Source organism: Synchiropus splendidus, chromosome 9, assembly GCF_027744825.2.
Source record: "Synchiropus splendidus isolate RoL2022-P1 chromosome 9, RoL_Sspl_1.0, whole genome shotgun sequence".
NCBI lineage: Eukaryota > Metazoa > Chordata > Actinopteri > Syngnathiformes > Callionymidae > Synchiropus > Synchiropus splendidus.
The window spans coordinates 4,203,814-4,229,496 of record NC_071342.1 but is presented as its reverse complement, the minus strand read 5'-3'; the positions used below and the strand labels follow the sequence as shown (position 1 = coordinate 4,229,496).

Here is a 25,683-nt window from a genome sequence, read left to right as displayed (position 1 = left end):
AGCAAATACGTCTGATTCATCATATAGCATTTCTCTTGCTATTTGTTGCTCATCCTCTTCGAGGTGTGACAAATCGACAGGTGGATGCCACTTTTCTCTGGTCACATCCGCAGGTTGTTGACTTCTAAACTGAGCTGAACAAGTCTGCACAACAGGACGCAGCTTGGACTTTGGGTTTTCACCAGTGTGACTGAGAGATTTGATTTGAGTGACTTCCATAAGTGTGCCCAGAATCGTTCTCTGTGCCAGGTAAATGTCACGTTGAGTAAAATTCTGAACAGGGATTCTGACAATTTTGGAAGCACCTCGGCCAACATCTACAAGAGTAGGAAAACAATCTAACCCATCCGGACAGCTGTTCTCCATCGCAGGCTCAAACAACACAGTTCCCCCTTCTGGGCATTCTCTGACTCTACAACGAACCTCAAAGATTTGACCAGCTGGTACTTTCACTCCTTTCCTCCCAACTCGCACACTACACTGAAGAGGTGTTTCCTCAGAAGTTTGCATCTGAAGGGCAGTAGTTAAAGATTCAACAGTACTCTCACTGGCACTCATTGCTTCCTTGAGTATGGCAGTAACATCAACTTTATCACCATGCTCTTTGTTTTCTTTGAGAATCTCAGTGATGACGTTGCTCCCAAGAATAGCACAGTTAACACCATTACGACTGATCAAAAGAGGCACCTGAATTTCAGCATGTCCATGGTTCTCACTGCGTATTTGGAGTTCGACAATAGCCCACCCGTCAAAGGGAACCTCTGTGCCATTAGCGGCTGATATCTTCAGTGGCTGTTCTGTAAGCAGAGATTCAAGTGACAGAATTTCAATGTTGGGCAATGCGTTCCTGACAAACTCCCTCCCCACCATAGTAACCTGAGCCCCTGAGTCTAACAGCATCTGTATTGGCACCCCATTAATGGCACATGAGACCATGCATCGCTTACCAATTAGCTGTGCCACACGCTTCTTCTGTATAGGTTGACATCCTTTGTTGGATTTAACAGGTGTAATGTTCCTAAATGAGTCAACCTGTTCCTGAGGCTTCTTACGAGAGTCGGTCACTGGCAGCCTCGCTCCAGTGACCTCTTCGTGTTTCCCGAAATGTTTCTTTGCAAACATCCAACTGCTCTATGACCAGCTTGGCCACAAATGAAACAGTGAGGACAATTTAAATTGTTTGCTTGAATGCAGTCAGGACACCTGCCCCTTGTTTCCTTTGTGGGTGTCTGGGTCCTACCTGGGGGAGGACAAGGTCTCATCGAACTCACTGGTTCACTTGGTCTTACTACTTGAGCTAAATGTTGAGTCAATGATGTCACTTGGGCAGTCAGTTCCAGAATAGCAGCACGATTAGCTTGAAGCTCAGAATCAACTCTGGAGTGCTTATTCTGATCAGCCTTGGGCTGCTTAGTTTGATCAATCTGCTCAACAGTGTCATGTTGAATGGTACTTACTGTTATCGGTTGGGTTTTGACTACTGTAGTAAGGCGTCGTAATCTCTCAGTTTCCTCATTGGTGGACTTGGTGATCTGCTCCAAAAGGAAGTCGTCACTGACTGGCAGGTCTGACAGGAAACGTTTGATATCACGACGAACATGGGTGTTTTTTTCATTCAAACCTTGGTAAAGAGTATGAAGGAAAGTTCCCTGTACAAGCTTTCGGTCATAACAAAACTTTGCTGTGATTCGAACAAAACTCGCTGCTTTAGACCCATCAGTCTGTACAGAAACTGCTGTGGGCTTTCTCTGTCATGCTGTCTTGCAGTACTAAGTTCCTGAAAGAGCTCAGTGCTGCTCTTGTCTCCTATATGTGAACGAAGAAACCGTTTTAGTTCGTCCAGGGTCAAGTCATCTTTGTTGGCCAACATCTCTCTGAAGGTACCAGGTTTTGTGATCTTAATTACAGTGCGTAGTATCTCTCTCTCACTAAACCCTTCTTGCAATCCTTCGTCCATCTGTTTACAAAGACAACTGAATGACACTTCAGACCCTGTGTCAGAAATCTGACCACCATGAATTTTAAACTCTCTGCGTGGAAGCAGAGCTGTCACATCCGTAAATCTCACCAACTGTTCCCCAGCATGAGAAGGGTTGGCACTATCGAACCGAACACCGTGGGCACCGTTACCGTCCAGATGCACTGGCGATGTGATGAGGTGGCTCCGATGTGGCGGTGAATGAGAGTTGTTGTCCGTTGTAGGTGTTGATATCTGGACGTCTCTATTCTTGGCTGATGATGCCGAGGCGGCTGGTTGGCCAGTAGATGTCGTCTTTTCCACCTGGTGAGTTGGCACCTCTTCTGTCATTCTGGATCCTTCATCTCTGTCGAACAGCAGGTGATTCTGTAGGTCTTCGAGATAGAGGAGTTGAGCCATGCCTTCATCTTCGAGGTCTCTCAATCTTTCCCCTCTGAGGTAATCAACAATCATGTCATAAAGTTCTAGCTCAGTCAGATTAGCCAGAGTTTCCCTTTCTTCACCATCATCCATTGCACTTGCAAAAGCTTGAAGCTGGCTCAATCTCAATTCAGAGAGTCTCTTTTGGATCTTGAAAACCAGCATTCGCCGTGGGGTTGTAGTAGCCATCTTAGCGTAGAATCTATGTCCTCTACTGTCTGGATGACGCAGACTTTGCAGCCTTCCCTGAAGTGTCAGTCACTAGATCTCGGCGATGCTTACTTCTTCCCCACACCGACGATGCAACACGATCCCGGACGAGCCCCCAAATGTTACCGGCATCAGATCTAGGGGTATCTGGTCAGCAAAAATAGATTTCCGCTATATACGATGCAGAAAATCTGTGAAGCACATGAGAAGTCAGACACGGTTTCGCTCAGCTCAGTTGTTTACTGAGCTGCGCATGCGTCACTCATGTGCCTCACGGCGCATGTGCACCACCTCCTGGATAAATAACAATCCAACGTTTTCAAATGAACAAATGGTGTTACTTTGAAAAATAGGGGGTGAATGTTTTTTCTTCTTTTTCCTTACTAATTTTCTGGGCATTTTCTAACCCACAACAACTGCCTGAAATGTTCTTCTGCATAAAGCACCAGGTTGATGTTGGACAGTCAGCTTTTGTTCAGCATTTTGCTGACGTGTGCAACAAGGCGCAGCCGGATTCATCTGGAGAAGCCAATGTGTACTATTCTGAGACATTCATCTCATCACTGGTCTCCAAGTTCTTCCCACATGTAGCTCTGTGGTCTGGACTTTTGCTTAGCAGGAGTTGCAGTGTTCCTGCATCTGATTCTCAAGAGGTAATACAACATATCTGTCAGAGCTCAGCTGAAAATGGTCTTATTAAATAGGCCAAATTGAAACCTCATGTGTCCCTGATTTTTATGAAATTATTAATGTTTTTATTATTTTTATACCAAATTAATTTAATCTACACACATACTGTCAACCATATTAAGGCACTTCTAAAATGTAGCCAACTGAGGTCTATCTTACTTTCACTACTTGCTTTGAAATATTAAATATTTGTTGAATTTTTACATTTGTTCAGACCGTCCCTGGGAAAAAAAAGGAAGACAGCCAAACAATGCAGAATCAGTCACAAAGCAAAGACCCGACATGGGATAGATTAACACCCACAGATGACATGCAGGCTGGTAATTGAGGCCAAAGTCACTGAGATCACCAATATTTTGAATCAAAATTACTGGCTTACCAGTGACAAAAAAGATTTGGTCTCCTACTACCTTGCAAGACAGCACCCAGAGTTGGACGGATTCCAATCAGTCCTTCTTTTCTCAGCCATTGGGAATGGTGGAGTGGTTGGAACCCCCAAGTCTATCTTTGTTCAGGTTCTCCATGTGGATGGCAATCATTGGGTGATGGTCAGCAATGTCTTCTGTGGACCAAATGAGCTGGCCATTTATGAGAAAGGACTGCAGCTCAGCCACAAAACAAATACTGCCATGGCTGTTATGGCCAGTTCTAAGCCATTTCACCATTCAGAGACCTGTAGTCCAGGAACAGAGGAGTGGAGGAACCTGTGGCCTTTTTGCAATAGCTTTTGTTGGGGCTACATGCAAAAAATGAGGCCAGAGACCTGCATCTTTAAAGAGAAGGGCATGAGAGCATCCTTGTTTTCATCATTCAAAAAGAAAACTGCGCCCAACTTTTCATTTGAAAGTAAGACACATGAGGTGCAACAAGGAAGCCAATTTGCTGTCCATGTGTACTGCGTGTGTTGTACAGCGCCCAATGGAGAACTGATGGTTCAGTGCAATGCCTGCGATGAATGGCATCACCATACTTGCATTGGCATTGTGGAAACGTCCATCAACTCAACTGAAAGCATCACTGACATGTATACTGGGAGTGTATATATTGTAAATAGAGTGTAAATAAGCCATCTATCCATGTGGATGGAGCCATAAAGATGTACATGTCTGTCCATCCGTCCAATATTTTTGTCCGTCCATCCAATATTTTTGTCTGTTTGTCCACCCGTCTGTCTGTCTGTCTGTCCACCCGTCTCTCTGTCCATCCGTCCGTTAGTGCGTCCGTCTGTGTGTGTGTGTGACAAAGTGGCTGACTGTCACCCATTTGTCTCATTTAAAGTTAGGACGTGGCGCATCACTTCCTGGTTTTATCACCTTGGTGATGTCATTCGTGACATCGCGGGAAGCTCCAACTTTGGGGGTGGCCAAGGTAGGGAAGTGTTTTGTTTTGCTTTATTACATATGATGGAGTGACGGATCGAGGTTGACCGTTGTGAGGCAGATTGTGTTCGCTGTATGGTGAGCAGTGGACTTTGTTTCATACTGCAGGAATGAGTTGTGGTTCTCGGTGGTATTTGGGATTTACCTGTTGAGAGGTACAGTCCAGATTCAAACGTTTAAAGAGAGAAGCCGGCAGGCCAGAAAGGGGGGGCTGCAGTGTGCAGAGGTGTGCACAATTGCTTAATCGCAGTTGAAATGAGTTCAGTCCTTTCCAGTTAAGCTGAGTTAATTGTTGCCGTGGGATGCCAAGCCTGTATGGGGCAGTGTAGACATGCCAACCAGAGGAAGAGGAACAAGGTTACAAGCTACTCAGTGTCCACTAGTCCTCAACATGTCTGAAGATGTCCTTGACCAGCAGGGAGCAGCAAGTAGTGAACTTGGCCCTCCTGGACTCGGGGTAGTGATCGTACTCTGGTCAGACAGGACAGTTTGCCAACGTTCAAAGTTGTATATCCAATAGCTGAGGTAACAATTCAGGTCGAGGGGCAACAGTATAAGTTGTCAGTTGGTGTGTTAGAGCATCTCCCCTACCAAGTTGTATTGGGCTGCGATATTCCACTTCTTCCTGAGCTTATAGCTAAAATGTCGGGTGAGACCAGAGTTGACTGTACCAGTAACAACTTGCTTGTAGTTACAAGATCCAAAAGTAGACAGGATCAGAGCCGCCTCACAGAAGAATAGGAGGAGTTGCCATTCGCAGATGAGGAAGTCGATGTCCAAAATGACAAGGAGCCAAAGGAAATAAAAAGTAGAAGACAAAGACGACAGGAGAGAGCATGAGGAATGTTTGACAGTGACAATTTCACAATTCCATGTGACATAGCTAGGCTGCAAAGAGATGACCCCATACTTGCAACTGTGTTTTCAAAATGTGTGCCAGAGGCAACTAAGTGGACTGATAAAGTGAAAGAGGTGTTTGTGATTAAGGAAGACAGGCTGTATCGCCGCAGTCAAATGGGAGATCAGTTGGACATTCCCCAGAGTTTGAGAACAACTATCCTTAATTTGAGCCACTCTGACCCGTGGGCAGGACATTTAGGACAGTCAAAAACATTTTCGAGAATGCTACCGTATTTTTACTGGCCACAGCAGTATGGCGACACAGTAAAATACTGTCAGTCATGTCCACAGTGTCAGCTAACTGCACCAGGCAGGAAGGGAGATAGGGCTCCTCTCATTACAATGCCCATTATAGAGACACCTTCTTTCGTATCGCTATTGATATTGTAGCTCCACTAGAAAGGAGTAGTGGAGGTCACAAGTATATTCTTGTTGTTTGTGATAATGCCACAAGATACCCAGAGGCCTTCCCCCATATTGACAGAAATGACTCGTAAATCCAGCCCTGTAAAAGTTAAATGGACTCCAGAAAGTGAGAATGCTTTCAATGATTTGAGAAACTGTAAAGTTATTGTTGGATGCTCGTTTTGTTGATTTAATTCCATCTTTATCCTGGATCATGCGCTCAAACTATCCCGGGTTTCGCTTGAGTTGCATATTCTGGTGTATTAAAAATCAACACAAAGGAGTGGTTATGTTAAAACATGTTTATTGGTTCAATTAAATGTCAGTTATTTAGATATTATTAGTTGTTATGCATGTTGATTGTGTTACTCACCATGAGGCCATCAGGGAAAAAGGAGGAGTGGCGCGTCACTTCCTGGTTTTATCACCTTGGTGATGTCATTCGTGACATCGCGGGAAGCTCCAACTTTGTAGGTGGCCAAGGTAGGGAAGTGTTTTGTTTTGTTTTTTTACATATGATAGAGTGACGGCGCTAGGTTGACGGTTATGAGGCAGATTGTGTTCGCTGTATGGTGAGCAGTGGACTTTGTTTCATACTGCAGGAATGAGTTGTGGTTCTCGGTGGTATTTGGGATTTACCTGTTGAGAGGTACAGTCCAGATTCAAACGCTTGAAGAGAGAAGCAGGCAGGCCAGAAAGGGGGACTGCGGTGTGCAGAGGTGTGCATTGCTTAATCTCAGTTGAAATGAGTTCAGTCCTTTTCAGTTGAGATGAGTTTCTTTGCAATCTATTCTATTTTTTTTCTTTATGCATCCTGGAGCACCTTATTAATAAACTTTCTTTGGTGAGCAAGACAAGCATCTGCCTCCGACACCTACTCTGGCCTGGATTACCACACTATGATTCTGCAATAGATGTGTTTTTATTACACTTATCCTGGAGAATCCTGGAGTGCTCCAAAATTCGATGCGACCAAAATCAGTCTGGTGATAGCTACTACTCTCTACTATGAGGATGTGATGTTGTTATTCACAGACCTTTGTACATTTCTGTGTAGTATTTGGTCAAAGTACATAACACTGTAATGTAAATGCATATTTAATCACAGGCCTTAATAATGAGTAAAAGTAAAAATGATCCAATGTAATGAAATGTATTATTACATCATGTTAGCAGGACTGCATTGGTCAAATTAATGATGTCATCACGGATGTTTCACACGTAAAATAAAAACACCAATCATGGCTCATGTTTGACCGAAATGATATACATTTTTATTTGTCTCGTTTAAATATTAATTCGGCTCAAAATAAGAAATAAAGTGGAAAAGTTTCTGTGGCAAGAATCATTGGTTTGTTTCAACTCGCACTTTCATTGCTACCGTAATATGATGTCTCTGCGCGCATTGAAAATCTGACTGTGGATAGCTTGACTGCGACCGCGGAAGAGTCAGATAGCTTGACTCCAGTTTCACCATGGTGTTTCGCTGAGGCGGCCGCATCGGAAAACTGGAGGCTGGTTTCAAAACACTGGATCCGCAACAAAAAGATGTCTAATTCTGTGCTGTGTAAGATGGCTCTGAGTCGCTAAATCAAATGGTTCTTTAATGCCTCTCTTAGAGAGCAGGTAGCCTGTGTTGTCTACAGCAGCCCAGAGTGCATATGGAGTTGAGGACTCTTCTGTGTTGCTTTATCTGAATCCTGAAACTCTTCCCAAGGGGCTGTGTCGTGCTACCTTTGGCGGATGTGGAGCTTTAGACTGGCAGAGAGTCTTTTATGTGCCATGGTGGAGGACGGAGCTATCTCTTCTGAGTGCTTCACTTCATGGTGAAGGTCGGCAATTGGAAGTTACCTCCCAAAGATGATTTAAAAGGAGCTGGAAGAGAGCAGGTGAAGAGGAAAAAAAGTGGAAAGGTGCCCCATGAGCTCCACCAAGTATCGTTGGCTGATTTTGGATTTAAGTTCAGAATTGTTCTGTTTTCAACCTGATGGTCATTGTCATAAAAGAACAAAACATCAGTGGTCTGTGTTCAAAATAAAATCCCTGCAGTCATTGAAGGCCCCTTTTTATATTTGGGCTGAAGACAGGCAGTTTCTGAAAATAACTTGACAATAAGTCATGTCTGTTTATAGCTTTTGACGTGTCTTATTTGTTTAAGCAGGAAAATACTCCATGTTACTCGTTACTGAGATACCAGAAGGTGGCAGTAAGAGTGCATAGTAGGATAAAAAAAAACCTGCACTGAATTTCTGTAAGATGATTAATGATACAGCCAGCAAGCTTTTATGAACTACCTCTCATTCATCTTCTGCTGTCATCACTGTCTGACCCCCTGACCCTCATTGGTCTCCTCAGTGCTACTCTTCCCTCCATCTGGTGCTTTGCCTTTCACCTCACAAGTCCATGACTGACATCCTGCACTGTTTACATAAGACCTGTTGGTGTGTGTGAGCACGTGTATACATTACTGTGTGCATGTGGACCCACTAATACTACTACTAATAATAAAAAATACATTGCATTGCTGTAAATACTGCATATGCCGTATTTTCCAAATTACAGAGTGCACCGGAATATTAGCCACACCCACGAAATTTAACTTTTTTGTACATAAGCTGCACAGGTCCATAAGAGGCGGGGGTACTGGTGCTCTCTGCGCCGCGGAAAATGCATGAGGACCACTTCCAGTGATTCTCTAGTTCTAGTTTTGAAAACGGGGTCCAGCATCCAGACTGACTCATGAAACAATCTTGGCAATGTTCTGAACTTGAATCATCACTCCTCACATCTTATTTACAGTGTTCAAAATGCACTGTTTTCACCCTCCAGTAGATCGACTCTGTTGGCACAGCTGTGGACGCGCGGGAGAAAACTGCGCAATTGGAGCGCTTTAAAGGTGAATAAAACGCCAGTGATGTGATCGGTTTGATGCGACGAGGCTCAACATTTTTGCCAGCATGACGCTCTGTAAAAATTAGGGATGCTCCGAGAGACATTGAGAGCAATCAGCGGAAGCAGCTGTCTTCAACCTCTTTTATGAAAGTTTCCACTCTGGACGTTTGCAAAAGATTCAGATTCAGGTGGCCAAAGAATGCTGCAGCTGACACACACAAAACAGAGCGGATTCAGTCAATTCCATCTTAAAACAACACCAGAGAAAGGCTGGTCATCTGGCTCTGTGAAGTTAATGACTATTTCTTGGGCAATTTGCTAAGCCGAATGTCACGCACACGCACGCGAGTGTCTGCGAGTGACCGCTTGTTCCTGCTGTTTCACCTTCATGAGCACGGACAACTCTGTGCTCCGTCAAGTGCTAGCGTTTTAAATATGCCTTTTAGGCCTGCAAAGTGTCGCCGTGATCAGGTGCCTGACCTGGTGCAGCCAAAAATATGAGGCATAAAACCATTTGGTGGCCAAACTATGGCTTGTCGAGCCCCAGTAAGGTCGGGTTTATATCATGGAGCCATGGATTTCAGAAGCGCTTCAGGGTGCAAATCATGATGCTTTTTGTCTGAACAGGAATGCGAAGAGGGTGCCTGACTTTGTCCCCCTGTGGGTCCTGGAGGTCAGAGACCCCAGTGGGCGGCCGCCACTCAAGTCAGGCCCTTGACAGTCATGGCTCACCAACCTCGAGAGAGTGATAGTGATGACAGATGAAGAAGCTCTACAAACAATGAATAAAGCTTGGGAGAAACTGGTGACTAGGACTTGCTCTGGATAAGCAGTCCGTCGGACCAGCGGGTATGTTATCCTCTAGTCTCACTACACTCTAAAAAGAATTACACTGGCTCAACTTAAAAAAAAAATGTTGTAACAATTTGAATTTATCTTTTTAAGTAATTCCAACTAAACTAGAATTAAGTATTTCCCATTAGACTACTGTAGCTGGACTAACTCATATAATAAGTATAAGACAATTCTCTCATTTCTTCATCTTGAGGATCTTCATTTTCTGCATTCTCAGTATCCACCTCAACAACAAAAGGATCATCCCCTGCATTTAAAGGATTGACGCACCTCTGCAAAAGTTCTGACTTAAAGTCACGCAGTGAGTGTAAATTGTGTTTCCGGCTCCTATGAGAGGCAAGCGTTCTGTATATATTGGTTTTGAAATTACAATTGTTCGTAAGCTCCTCGGTGGTAGGGCCCCGGGAGTGGATGAGATCCGTCCGGAGTATCTGAAATCCCTGGATGTTGTAGGGCTGTCGTGGCTGACACGTCTCTGCAACATCGCGTGGCAGTCGAGGACAGTGCCTCTGGATTGGCAGACCGGGGTGGTGGTCCCCCTGTTTAAGAAAGGGGACCGGAGGGTGTGTTCCAACTATAGGGGGATCACACTCCTCAGCCTCCCTGGAAAAGTCTATTCCAGGGTACTAGAGAGGAGACTTCGGCCAATAGTCGAACCTCTGATCCAGGAGGAACAGTGTGGTTTTCGTCCCGGTCGTGGAACACTGGACCAGCTCTATACCCTCCACCGGGTGCTCGAGGGTTCATGGGAGTTCGCCCAACCAGTCCACATGTGCTTTGTGGATTTGGAGAAGGCGTTCGACCGTGTCCCTCGCGATGTCCTGTGGGGGGTGCTCCGGGAATATGGGGTGCGGGACCCTCTGCTAGGGGCTGTCCGCTCCTTGTATGACCGGAGCAGGAGCATGGTTCGCATTGCCGGCAGGAAATCAGACCTGTTCCCGGTGCATGTTGGTCTCCGCCAGGGCTGCCCTTTGTCACCGGTTCTGTTCATCACTTTTATGGACAGAATTTCTAGGCGTAGCCAGGGGGCGGAGGGGATCCGGTTCGGGAAGCACAGAATTTCATCTCTGCTATTTGCGGACGATGTTGTTCTGCTGGCCTCATCGGGACCTTCAGCATGCGCTGGGTCGGTTTGCAGCCGAGTGTGAAGCGGCCGGGATGAGGATCAGCACCTCCAAGTCTGAGGCCATGGTTCTCGACCGGAACACGGTGGTTTGCTCTCTCCAGGTTGGTGGAGAGGTCTTGCCTCAAGTGGCGGAGTTTAAGTATCTCGGGGTCTTGTTCTCGAGTGAGGGAAAAAGGGAGCGTGAGATTGATAGACGGGTTGGTGCAGCGGCGGCAGTGATGCGGTCGCTGTATCGGACCGTCGTGGTGAAGAGAGAGCTGAGTCACAAGACGAAGCTCTCGATTTACCGATCGATCTACGTTCCCACCCTCACCTATGGTCACGAGCTTTGGGTAGTGACCGAAAGGATGAGATCGCGGATACAAGCGGCTGAGATGAGTTTCCTCCGCAGGGTGGCTGGGCGCACCCTTAGAGATAGGGTGAGGAGCTCGGTCATCCGGGAGGAGCTCGGGGTGGAGCCGCTGCTCCTCCACATCGAGAGGAACCAGCTGAGGTGGCTCGGGCATCTGATCCGGATGCCCCCTGGACGCCTCCCTGGGGAGGTGTTCCGGGCATGTCCTACCGGGAGGAGACCCCGGGGAAGACCCAGGACTCGCTGGAGAGATTATGTCTCCGGTCTGGCCTGGGAACGCCTCGGGATCCCCCGGGAGGAGCTGGAGGAGGTTTGTGCGGACCAGGAAGTTTGGGCTTCCTTGCTCCGAATGCTGCCTCCGCGACCCGACCCCGGATAAGCGGCAGAAGAAGGTGAAGGTGAAGGTGAAGGTGAAGGTGAAATTACAATTTTCACAGACAAGACACTGTTTCCTGCTTTTTTAAATGACGGCCAATGTGCTCAAAATATGGTGTTAAAAGAGCAACACGGACATTTAAAAGACTAGACCTCTGCGTGTATCACTGTCTCATGGCTCGAATAGCTTCTTGACTAATGTGTTCGCAGGCTGCCCCACGTTTTAAATGAGCAATAACACTCCCAATAAAGACAAGGAAGTTTTCCCCACCGTGGCTATGTCTAAGCCTGTAATGTTTATTAGATGAGTCTTTCTTGGTGTTACAAATTTGCAAATTTTGCATTTCCAATTCATTTTTTAAAAATTATTTTTTTTCCATGTAATTTTAATGTTGTTTTCTAAACAGTTGAAAAATCTTGCCTTCTGAACTAGATGTTTGCAACCACTTCAGCCATTTCTGAAAAAAGAAAACATATACAATTAGAATCAACTAGTTCTAGGGCTATCACTTAAAAAAAAATCAAAGAAAAAAAAAATCAAGTTCGAAGTGTCTAACATCACATTCCTCTCATTCTTCTAGTGATCAAAATATTTCCACATGCCGGTTTTTCGATGTTTTGGAGTAACTCCACTCAACAACTCCGTTTTCCGCTCAGGATGTGTTTATTATTGTCCTCTTCCATGGTGAAACAGCTAATTAACATTGTCTTTGTTTAGCAGTAGTCAACGTGACAGTGAATTCTTTGAGTGCCCTCTGTTGGATCACAAGGCAAACTAAATGAAATTGTCTGATGCACCTACAGAGACTGCAGCCGACATTTCGAACAGATAATTAGAGTTCGAGCTTGAACTTTTCACCTCACAACGCATCTTCAAACCTCGAATAAAAAGTGACAGCCCTAATTTGTTCAAAATAAATAGCTAATGACTAACCTATGTTACAGAAAAAGAGATTAAAGATTACTGCAAAACCATGAGTTTAGTTCAGCTGCTACCTTGGTCTGGAGGTCGTCTGTCACGACCACAGACTGAGGCAGACACGACATTTTCAGGAGAGACAACTTAGACTTAGACTTAGACTTAGACTTTCTTTATTGTCATTGCACAAAACATATTACTATATGATGGCAACGAAATTTCGGTCTGAGGCCTCCAGTTTCCAAAAACAAACGAAATGTCCAAAAATAAATAGATAGATAAATAATAATAAAATAATAATAGATAAGTGCCAGTCCAGAGGATGTACAATTGAACAAATAAACAGTATTGCCGCTATTGTCCCATGTTCAGCAACCTGACAGCACCAGGAACAAAACTGTTCCTGAATCTGGTGGTTCTGCATCGGATGCTACGGAACCGTCTGCCAGATGGCAGGAGGGAGAACAGTGCATAGTTTGGATGAGTAGAGTCCGCGATGATCCTTTGTGCCCTGGATAAGCAGCGAATATCTGCTATATCCTTGATGGCAGGGAGCGGGGTCCCGGTGATTTTCTCCGCTGTCCTCACCACCCTCTGCAGAGACTTCCAGTCTGATGCACTGCAGCTCCCAGACCAGACGGAGATGCAGCTGGTCAGCAGGCTCTCGATTGTCCCTCTGTAGAAGGTGGTCAGGATGGGGGGGGCAGGGAAGCTCTTCTCATCCGCCTCAGGAAGTGCAGACGCTGCTGTGCCTTCTTTGCCAGGGAGGAGGTGTGGAGTGACCAGCTAAGATCGTCTGTGATGTGCACACCCAGGTATTTGGTTGTACTCACCACTTCCACAGCCCTGTCGTTGATGTAAAGAGGGGCATGGCTGTGTCTTGATCTCCCGAAGTCCACGACAATCTCCTTCGTCTTGTCGTTTGTCTCACACCAGTCCACCAGATGTTGCACCTCCTCCCTGTAGGCCAGTTCATCATTGTCCTGGATGAGACCCACAACCATTGTGTCGTCCGCGTACTTCAGGATGTGGTTGCTGCTATACTTGGGGCGACAGTCGTGGGTCAGCAGAGTGAACAGCAGTGGGCTGAGGACACATCCCTGAGGGGAGCCGATGTTCTGGGAGATAACACTTGACGTGTTACTTCCTACTCGGACAGACTGGGTTCTGTTGGTGAGAAAGTCCAGCAGCCAGTTGCACATGGAGGTCTCCACTCCTAGTTGCTCCAATTTATGTACCAGGTCCTGTGGGATGATGGTATTAAAAGCTGAGCTGAAGTCCAGGAACAGCATCCGAACCAGAGCGTTCTTCTTCTCTAGGTGCTCCAGACTCAGGTGGAGAGCAGTGGAGATGGCGTCCTCAGTGGAGCGGTTCGGCTGGTACGCAAACTGGAACGGGTCGAATGATGCGGGGAGTATGGAGAACATACTCAACACGACCATCACAGAGTAGAGAGCTGAAAAACATGAGAATAAATAACAGATAATGATTAGAAAAAGTTGAGGGTTTTATTTGTATTTGTAATACCTAAAAAAAGGCTAGGAAGCTCACAAGATCACATAAAGCACAGGCTTACATTACAGAAATATGCATTATACCAAGCAATAGCCTAATAATGATGATGATAAGACTGAAGCTTCTTCCAAACACCAGACACTCTTTCTCTTCAGGGCTCTGAAGCAAGGTTAAAGCCTCCATAACTGTCATTTTTACTTGTCACTTATGTCTCTCTTGGGTTAAGAGTGAAGCTATAACTAGGTTTCAGCTTCACAGAGCATACAAAACAGACAATAGAGCAAGAGAAAACGAGGGAAAATGTAGCAAATTGTAAAATCTGACAAACCTTGTAAAAAGTATGTGGTCAATTTGACTGCTATGGTCATTCATGGTCATAATAATCAGATCTCTTTTGAGTTTTGGGATTTGAAAGATAAAACTGTTAAAATAAAGTATACATACATTTAGGAAAAGACACGGTCCTATTGGTACATAATTTTTTTTAAACCAAGTTAGGAAGTTGCAAATTTTGAAAGCAGTGAAATTGACTGCCTTGGTAGTTCAAGTTTAAAAAGCCCAAAATATATCAGCTACTGATTGTCCTGACAGCTAAAAAGATAGAGCTTGTCTGTTTGCATTTACCTGTCCTTATTAGCATTACGGTTATGGTATCTCTGTTCACTAATCATTACTGGCGTAAGTGCACTTCTGTAACGTTGACGTAGCACATAAAATTAAAAAGATAAAACAGATATTCACCGAGTAAAGTTCACCAATCCCTCGCTTCTGCTGGTGCACTCTGGCAGCATAAAATGGCCACTGACTTTCTCTGTACTAAAATGCACGCGTGATAGGAAGTTGCTCTAACTTAATACTGCAATACAAATTAAGTTTCACTAACTTAATATTTCTCCTTGTTGCGTGAAGGCAGACATGCTTATTCAAAATCAATATTTTTTGAGTTAATGCCTCTTTCTTTATATTTAATTTTAATTAACTTCTTGAAATAAATTATGAATTTAATAAAACAATGGACAGAAACAATAAGTATTTTTATGTTAAAAAAGCTCATGTTTTTAAGTCATGCTAACTAACCTCCTGAATCATTTCTTAGAGTGTAGGTACCCACAGAAGTATGAACAGTGGCAACTGAAGGACATCGAGGCACTGGCAATGAAGCTATCTGGACTTTTAAACAGCACAGATGGATACAGGCACTGAATAGAGAAGCAGATGGAGTGATTCCGGCAACTGGTGGTGTGGGTCATGAGGGCATGTGGGCCTGATATCAGTTGGATGAGGTGCTCATCAAAGCAAGATTGACTAATGTTACATTTGACACCTGGTTTGCACCATTTACAGAGGATCTGTTTACATGGTTGCAAATAATTTTTACGTCTAGTGCCCCAACAGTTCCAATCAAGTCTACAGTCGGACCTGAAACCCAATGAAGTACCTGGCACATTGCAAAGGTCTGTGAGTGGAGATTATCTCTTCATAGCCATCTAAGACTCTGGCTGAAAGAGTGGCATTTAGGATGGCCCTTCTGGATGCCCTTCGGCTAAGCGTCAGAGGTGAGCTGAAAAGATTTCCCGGCCTGATGGAGAAAGATCACAATGAATTTTGTCAACGTGTGGTTCCTTTCCTGAAAATATTTTATAAAGAACAGATGAAAAAGAGGATGCTGAGGGGAAAAATCGGGAAACCATGAACTGCAGGCATGGACAGTACAACCAGACCCAACTGCTGATGAAAGCAGCAGACGGTGAACATGTCGACATCGATTGTGCCTGCCTGCTACCAGAGTCCAAAGGAGGCAGTGGGGTGTACTCAACCTACCTCCGTTGGTGGCCACGATTCAACTCACTAGGCTCTTGATCAGTGATGCCAGTAATGCGTTACTTAGTAATGCGTTACTCTTATATCACAACCTTGTTCAGTAACAAGTAGTCTAACATGTTATTATTTCAAAGTAATCCATTTTAAGTTACTTGTCTAAGTCACTGTGCGTGACTATTGTTGCCATTGTCGGGAAGTGAAGTATTACCATTCACTTTCTACAACTGCATCTTTGGGCATGACGTCATGTGCGGGACACGCCAGTCACGTTTTCAACACGCGGACAGACACATGTCAAGCTGTCATTTCTCTAGCATATGGGCATGAAACAAAGAAACTAGGTCCAATAGTTGCTGGCGCTGACAGACTGGCAACAAGTATCAAATGTTTTTTTAGTCACAATGTGTAAAGGTGCAAGTGCAATGAGTGCAACAAGACTGATGAAGGTGAGCTTGAACACGCTATTGTAACCTGCTTTCATGGAAGACAACTTTCAGACCATGACAACACTGAATCCACGCTGGTCGAGCAGACCATCAGATGTTGACTTCTGCCAATCAGTGAAACCAATTACCTGCCAGTCTTTGCCTGTTCGTCAACCCTTCATGGTTTGTCTCCAAGCTGGGAGTTCCGCTGTTTGCCTGTTTGCCTTGCCGGTACCCTTGTCTGAGTTATTATAACTGATCTTCTCTACCACAGAACTTCAGCCTGCCTGCACCTCCTGCACTTCAACTGCACAGCCAGCATCAACCACTGGACTCCGGGACCCTCACCAGCCACTCGTCTGGGATCTCCACCACGGCACTGGAAGCCGACTCTTGCTTTTCTGCACAATTAAATATCCTACTCCTGATTTCCAGTCTGCGTTTGAGTCCCTTGCTTCAAACACGTCACACACCTTTGAGGTAAGCGGATTCATTTGTGAATGTGCCTCAGTATCCTTGCCAACCAGAAGCAGAGGAAGGCATCTGACCTACCTTGGACTGACTGTGGCCAAGGACGAGATGGTGACAATTTACCCAGATTCGGCATATGTTGTCAGTTGTGTCTTTGTGAATTTGGCAGCCTGGAAGAGACAAGGGTTTCCAACAGCAATAAGTAGTCCAGTGGCTTATTTGGACCTGATGGAATTCTTTAGAGTTGCATTGGAACTTCCCGTACCAGTGGCAATGGTGAAGTGTAAAGGACATGACAAAACTAAGTAGCATCAACATTTTTTTGGGAAGAAAGTACAAACAATTGATTGATATTTTTCCTGAGTGATCATGGATGTTCAGGAATGTGCTTCCCCTGAGCAGAAATCAAACTGCTTACAGCAAGGTGCCCACAAGAACCACAACTCAGTCACTCAACGTCTATGCTGAGAAATTTGAAGCATTGGTGGCATCCACAATTTCCATCTGTGGTTAGACAATTCCACAGACATTGTCAAATTTGTCAAGAATCCAGTGTAATGCCGTCAACCAAATTGACCAGGGGGGAAATAACTGGTTGGTCATTTCTCCAGTGAAGTCGTGGTTATAGATTACACTGACATGCTGCAGCTGGTTCAGGATGAAAGGTATCTTTCTGTCATCAACACATTTTTGGGATTGCTGGAAGCTTACCAATGTGCAAAGGAAGATGCAATCTGACAATGGAACACATTTCATGGCCAAAACATTGGAACAAGTAGAGCAGTGTTTGGATCTGACTCACAAATTTGGTTCTGTTTATCATCCTCAATCACAAGCACATTTGAGCAGATTTGAACAGAACTCTCAAACAAATCCTGACGAAAACCAGTGCACAAACTGGCATGAACTGGGTTCAAGCACTTCTGGTGGTGGTCCAGCCGAACATGGATCAAATTCCTGCAGCGTACAGACCTTATTGGGACCTGCTTTCTACTATTGTCGTTGCTTTTTCTCCTCATGATCACTCCACAATCACTGGTCTGGACGGTGATATTGACTCACTCCCGTGTGGACAAGCTCAGCTAATTTACAGTTATCTGAGACGCAAACGGACGGACAAGAAGCATCAAAAGCTTTATAATCAGATTGTCTCATTTAAAGCACATTATCAAAATTGAATTTGATCGTATTGCCTGTAGTGAATAAAAATCTAATGCAAGACGCTAACTTTTCCAAGACATGTTTATCAGCTTATGTCACAAGATAACTTGCAAGGAGATTGTTTGAAGTAGGGCAAAATTTACACCCTAAAAAAGTCAAAGATGCTCCCCTGTATGATACCTCACAAATAACATCTCTGGTTTGTGTTTCTCAAAATAGCAGTAAGTGACAACTTATGTCCTACGGTCACACCACTTTAAGCCACACGCACTAGCCATTGCGACGCCTTCTTTAGCATTATGGACCTTCAGCAATGTGAATAGAGAGCTTGTGACTGACAACAACAATGAACACTCAATAAAGGAGCTCCTCCTCACGCCTTAGTCTCTTCACATCTGAGGGCGCTTTCACACTATGGGTTCTGTCTCGAGACAAAGCTCTTTCGGCTCAGAAGTCCGAGATGTGAACACAAGCGAGACAGGTTTTTCCACGGATCTGATCACTACTGGAGAGCTGCACCTCGTCTCTGGAAACTCTCAGTGGGTTGCTCAGCGGGTGGTGAGCTTCTCACCGCTGGCCACTCGGTGCTAGACGCCGGAAATTACGTGTACAGCGCGACTCCACACAAACATGATAAATGCCGGGCAGTAAAGGGTCTGATCGCTGTCTGGGCGCACAACATCATTCAAAAACAACTTCTCAAACTCCCAGGGCACTGCGACCCGGGACTTGCAATGTGTGCAGATGTTTGATAACTCACGTTTTCGCCTTTATTAGGCTGATAAACATCTGATTTTGTTGAGGACAGATTTGCTTAAATGAATAATGCTGCACTGTACACGATTTTCACTGCTGATCTCGCTGCAGTGCAGCTGTCTGCATGAGGACAGTATAGAGGAAAGACGCTGATTTTCCCCAAGTTAGTGAAGATCACCAGACAATTCATTGATCATTTCTGACGTCCGGATCTGTGCTTCACTGATTAAAACCTTCTCAATCGTCAGTAATCTCTCTCATTATGTTCAACGTGTTGTGAGAGCAGCGTGGATCAATCAAGATGCTCCGTATTACGCAGCTTGTTTCCGCTATTTCCTTGTACATTCCCTCCGCCACATTCTGTTACAGTTGTGGCGGAGCTCCGTCATCAGTTCTGTTCTGAGGTGAAGACAACTCATAATGTTAAGAAGTGACAGAGAAATAAGGAGGTTAAGCCGGTGGTGGTAAATAGGTTATTGCGCGGCTGAGGACAACTTCCTTGAGAAGTGCTTCGTTGTGGGTCACAAACCAGCTATTTTGCGCAGAGCGCCGCCAGCTGAGAAGAAAAATGAGGACATCGCCTGACGTGCAGAGGCGTGAGGCTGCACAGCAGGGGGTGAGTTGGACTCAGACCCACCCGAGACAGAACCTGAAGTGTGAAAGCGCCCTGACACCCAAGACCACAGCTTTCACTCAGTCCTTACAGTTACACTTTGCCTTTTTACTTGCCCATTTTTGAAATGAATTAATAGAGCCAGAAGAACTGAACGACATGGTGGCTTGTGATAATCCCAACTGTCCGATACAGCGGTTCCATTTAGGTTGGGTAGGACTCAGCAGCGCACCAACCAGAGAAGAGCCGTGGCAATGCCACGCTTGCTCATGTCTTTGACCACACCTACCTTATACATGTCCAGTTATCTGTTCTAGTGAGTCTTTATGATGGAAAAGTATCCATCTGTAAGTAGCTGTTAAACATGTGAAGAAACTGTGTTGGGATGGTTAGAAACCATAACATGTGAGAGGTTCGAAAAACAAGTCATATTTGCAGTATTTCCAGATAGCAGTATACCATTTAGCAGATGGTATACAACTCTAAAACGATGGCATCACAATAACAATCATGTCCTCCTGCTCACAAGGCAATACAAATCCCAGGCGTACTGTGTCATTTAACATCTTAAACTCAGAGCACATACACCCCTTCACTTGCTCCATGAGCTAGCTTCCTGGTCTCTTCCACATCTTTAGCATGAAGTTGGCTGTGACCTCTGGTGAAGGCAGTTGTTTCTTCCTGCAGAACAGTCCACATGGGGGCAGACGACTGGCTAGAGATCCAGAGCAAGAAGAAGGAGGGTGACAGTTGATACTACAGTACACTGACACTAATCCCAACAGTTTTGCAGCGTGAGTTAGGGCTGGGCGATTCTGGCAAAAATAATAATTGCGATTATTTGGATTCGTATCATAATCACGATTATTCAAATGATTATTGAACTACTTAATATATTTAACTTTTTTTCTCTCTAGAAACATCGCCAATCTGTATGGTCAGGTTTTGGAGAACAGTGGAGACCATATTTTGAGCTGAGCAGGCACTTGGCTGGGACGCAAAGATGTTTCTGAGGTTCTGATTTGTAAGCTGTGATGTCATATTCCAAGTTTTTTATTCATTTTTTCCTGAAATAAGAAGTCGCTCCTTTTATTATAAAACATAATATCAGAATCAGAAAACTGTATTAATCCCAAGGGAAATTGTGTTCCTAACATGCTCTGTACACAACATATCACAATAAATTAAAAAGAAATATTATAAAGTGCAAAAAAAGAGATACAAAAGGGCTTAGAAAACAATGAGCTGCAGATAGTTCAGCTCACACCAACCAACAAAGTCGTCCACCACAGCCCTGTACTCAGTCACCTAACTCTTGCTGACACATCCAACTATGGCGCGTCGTCTTCTTCAGAACTTCTGAAGGTGCCAGGTCTCTGACCGATAGTTGAAGTCCGTAGTGTAAATGCTGAAGAGGAATGGCGAGAGAACAGTTCCCTGTGGTGCCCCAGAATTACTAACTACTGTGTCCGACACACAGCCCTGCAGGCGCACGTACTGTGGTCTACCCGTCAGGTAGTCCATAATCCACGACACAAGGGGGGCATCGACCTGCATCTCAGTTTCACTCCCAGCAGAGCTGGCCCGATGGTACCAATGGCGCTGGAGAAATCAAACCAAGCTGGCAGTTCCAGGTGATTGTAGGTTATTGCGTCATATACTCCCATGTGGGGCTGGTAGGCAAACTGGAGGGGGTCCAGAGATGCTGTGACCATGGGCCGGAGCTGATTGAGAATCAGGGGACATGTCTTCATGGCATGTGATGTCAAAGGTACCTAGGTGTCTATAGTCCTTATTTCCCCTGGGGTGGGGCGTCTTCTGAAATGGGACCAGGCATGATGTCTTCCACATTACTGGGACCCTCTGGAGACTCAGGGTGAAGAGTCGATGTAAAACTTCACATACCCGGTTGGCGCAGACTTTGAGCACCCCTGGCCTGACACCATCTGGGCCCACTGCCTTGCCTGAGAGGTGTGAGCTGGGGGTCCTGTACTTTCACAGGACAATGGAAGAAGATCCGGGGTGAGGGCAGGCGTCAGGAGATCCAAGGGCACCGAAGGAGCACAGACCGCAGTAGGGATCGTTCTCATTGATGGTGGGGGGTGGACTGGTACCTGCGCATCTTTTGAAAAACACATTCAACTCATTGGCCGTGTTTTTGTGTCCCTCAACGACCTTGCTGCTCTTAGGTCTGTAGCCAGTGATGGTTGTCATGCCACACCAGACCTCCAGCATATTATTTGTTTTACATTCCGGCTTCCTCCTGTAGCTTTCTTTGGCCTCCTTGATTTTCAATTTCAGCTCACGCTGAATAATCCTCTGCTCATCCATATCACCTTCTCTGAAAGCCCTCTTTTGGTTATTTAAGTTGTTTTTGATGTCCTTTGTTGTTAGGGTAACATTTCACAGTCCTTGTTGGGACATTGGAGTCCACACAGAAATTTATGTAGTCAGTAATACACCCTGTCAGTCTGTCGATATCATCTCCAATAGATTAACAGAGAACGTCCCAGTCATTGACCTGGAAGTAGCCCTGCAATGTCAGATAGGAACACGTGCTGTTGACGAAAGGATACAGAGAGTCAGTGTAGTAGACTTTTTCCATGGAGGGAATTAAACCACTAACAAAACAATTCTCTTTCTTTTCCCCCATCGCTAGATGTCATTCGCAGATAGACTATTTCCTCATTGATAATTGCTTTATGGCTTCATTTTGCACGCAGCAAGTGCTAATGGATCTTGACAGAAAATATGCTGCATCTCCCACAACTGAACGTTCTAAAGAGCGTCTGTGATGTCAAATGCAATTTGACAACCTCCCAATCCATCAAGCAGTAAAGAACTTACTCAAATCAAGACAAAATTATTACGAACATGGAGAAAATTCAGGCAAAATACTAGCACACCAGCTGAAACGTTCATTCAACGACATTCACAGATAAGGGAGATGGCAATAGACAGTGTAGGAACAGCATACAACCCTGAACTTTTGTTTTACTGCTCGGAAGTAGACCCAGACCCAACTGCTGCACAATCTTTTTTAAGCTCTCTCCATATCCCACTTTAAGTCCGGAAGTCTGTGTTGTGCTAAACAAACCAATATCCGATTCTGAAATACAATCTGCCATTGGCTCAATGCAGAGTGGCAAAGCCCCCGGGCCTGAGGGCTTCCCCAACGAATATCATAAAATGTTTTCGGAAAAACGAACACCAATGATTAAACAAATGTACGACGAGATAATAACAATTATTTACCACCAATGCTTTCACAAGCAAATATTTGAACACTGTTAAAAAAAGACAAAGATCCACTCTTCGTAAGCCCTATCAGCCTCCTGAACTGTGATTATAAAATACTTACTAAAAGCCTTGCAAGAAGACTAGATAACGTCATCCTTCAAATTATTCATGCTGACTGGTTTTGTGGCAGGGAGACAGAGAAACAGACAGAAATACGAGACGACTTCTCCATGTTTTGTACGCTCCCCCTTCTCTACAATCTCCGGAGGTTATACTGTCTCTGGATGCAGTAAGAGCCTTTGACCTAGCAGAGTGGAGCTAGGTTTGGCTCTGGAACAGTTTTTTGCAATTGGATCAAGGTCTTATATCCAACCCTAAGTCAGTGGTGAGGACCAATAGGGAGCTATCACACTATTTTCAAAGACACAAGGTTGCTCGCTATCACCATATTTATTCAATCTAGTTATAGAACCGCAAGCAATTATCAGAAATAATGATAGTCTCAGATCTCAGATCTCTACCATTTAAATTTGAAAGTGGATCTTTTATGTATTTGGGAGTCCAAGTAAGTCCCTTCTATAAAACACTGATGTCTAATTTTGACTCGCTATTAGATAAAACCAAAGAGCATCACCCTAGCAAGAAGAGTTAATACAGTTAAGATGAGCGTGTTGCCCAAACTTCTTTACTTGTTTCAAATGCTCCCTGTCTGGATCCTAAAAATGTTTGTCAATAAAGTAGATAAATATATCACATCCTTCATTTGGAATGGATCGATACCGAGACTAAAAAGAACAAAACTACTACAAATAAACAAGACAGAGGGTGGACTGGGTCTCCCTAACTTCCATCATGACTAATGAAGTGTAGTGTAATATTGGATTACAGGATAAGACACTTGTGCATGGGCTAAGATAGAACTTCAACATTCATCCATTTCTCCAATTTCCCTTATCTGTGCTCCCGTCAAAGAATCCTCAAACTATCAAATATTTTCCAGCCCAACTGTAGCAAACACTATTAAAATCTGGATTCATTTCCACAAACACTTCAATTTGGCCAATCCTACAAGCTTCCTACCTTTAACACTCAATCATCTTTTTGGGCCCTCTCACATGGATGGGAGCTGTGATACCAGGCATACACGAGGTTTGGTCTTCTTCAGGGATCTGTATGGTACAGTCTCATGTCGGTCTTTTGAGACTATATGCTGACAGCATGATTTTCCGAGGACACACTTCTTCAAATCCCTCCAGACCTGCAGTTGGAGGCTTGATTTCTAAAACGTATAATATCATTTATAATATGGACTCCCCCAACAAAAAATGCATGAAGACTAACTTGGGAATTCGATTTGCACATCAAGATATCAGACAGGGATTGTACTATCAAGAGGGCAAATAAGAGCAGTAGCATTCGGGAGTCTTCTTGCACGTCGTCTCATCTTAACAATTAGAAAAAATGAGAAACACACTTAAGGGAACTCCAGGTCTCTACTGCTGCTGTGCAAAACATATGTTCTAAAAGGGGAAGTGTGTGGATGATTTTGTTCTCAGAAAGGAATCTTTCTTTTCTTTTGTAGGCTGTTCCAAGGAAGCCTGAAAATATGTGGAACCAACAGGTCGAACCAGATTCGGGAAGAATCTTGTGGCTCCAAATCAAAGTGCTGAATAGCGTGATTCAGTCAGTAGTGAAGCAGAGAATCGCCAGAGTTGATCTGCAGAGAGAATCCTTGTCCTTCTCCTGTCTGGAACTCCTGAGGGATCCTGCTACTCTTCCCTGTGGACACACCTGCTGTAAGACCTGTGTTGAATAATGAATGAATGTTCACATGACATGAAATGTAACAAACGTGCTGACCCAGAGGGTTCGATTCCCGTCTCATCTGAAGGCTGTTTTTTCACTCCAATATTTCCAGTCTCTCGAGCTCCAATCAACCAGGCGGTGGTGGGACACACACACGTGACTCACTGCTGTGCCTACAATGTAGTGACTCACCTCACCAGCAGGGGGCGATACAGCCACAATTCTGACAAACATTGGTAGGTTCACAGTTGTAGTCCAGAGTGGGACTGGTGCAGTGTGAGGACATCTAGTGGTCAGCTGGTGAATAACACGGTGTGAGAGTTGATCAGAGTTATGTTCTCATCAGTATCCATCAGAAACCAGAAGAGTCTGGACTCTGCTGCGACTCTCTGAAGAGTCATGTCTCCAAAGATATCGTGATTGACTTCAAAGCTGGACCCGAGTCTCCAGAGGAGAAGTGAGATGATCAGACATCAGAAAGCTTTGTTTCCTCAGAGAGGACCATCAGAGCTTCTCAGTGGTCAGCAACATCTGGACTCTGCACAGCAGGTATGAACATGAAGTGAAGCTTCTAATCTGAGAGGTTCCTTCTGTTGAATCCAAGTTCCTCAGTTATGTGAGCAGAGTCTGGAGGCTTCTGAGTCTAGATGAGCCAGAACCTCCAGAGACTGAGGAAGAGGACAGAGAAGATGCCCCTCCACTGCATCTTCTTTGATGCCCCTTCACTCACCCGTTTAGCTGGTCCTCCAGAGAAGACTCGAGGACCCCTTGCAGATTCCATCTCAGAGTTAGACACCTTACAGGAGGACTGATCGGTCTGGCACCATGCAGAAACCTCTTGATGATTGTGTGAGTTCTCATAGAGAAATGACCCATGCTCTGGTGTCCCACAGAGATGGTTGCTGCAAACACATTCATTGTGGAGGCCGCTCGCCCTTTGATCCAGAAACTCCTGGAGAAAGGAAAGCACACCAGAGGCAGGACAACTGGGGTCAATGCACTGGGAACATCCGGGATTGGCCATGGACGTCCCACCGTCAGGCTGTCTAGGTCCGGAAACCATCTCATGTTTGGGCTGTGTGACGCTATGGAGTTGTCTGACCTCACCATCACATGATGATATTCAGTTAGCCGTGGCACAAAGTGAAGAAGAACCTTCTCCAGTGCCAACAACTCCAGCAGGTTGATGTGAAGCGTGGGATTGGACCACGGTCCTGCCACACTGTCCTCGTCTAGGGCGCTTCCCCAGCCCAGGAGGGATGCACCCTTGAAGACGTGCACGTATCGCTGGACGCAGCCCATAGGGACCCTGGCCATAAGGCACATTCTGGAGTCCCAGAATGTCATGTCCTGGCGAGCTTGAGTCGACAGGCT

The 25,683-nt window shown here is 44.9% G+C and overlaps 1 protein-coding gene across 1 annotated transcript; it reads right to left on the bottom strand.

Moving 5' to 3' along the window:
- Nucleotides 1-496: 496 nt before the first annotated feature.
- Nucleotides 497-2,588, bottom strand: LOC128765344 (uncharacterized). The gene is made up of 3 exons (XM_053876031.1): nt 2,131-2,588; nt 597-797; nt 497-510 (listed from the first exon to the last, which is right to left on the bottom strand). The coding sequence occupies exons 1-3, from the start codon at nt 2,585-2,587 to the stop codon at nt 497-499; spliced, it is 672 nt and encodes a 223-aa protein (XP_053732006.1). The 5' UTR covers nt 2,588.
- Between the last annotated feature and the right edge of the window lie 23,095 nt (nt 2,589-25,683).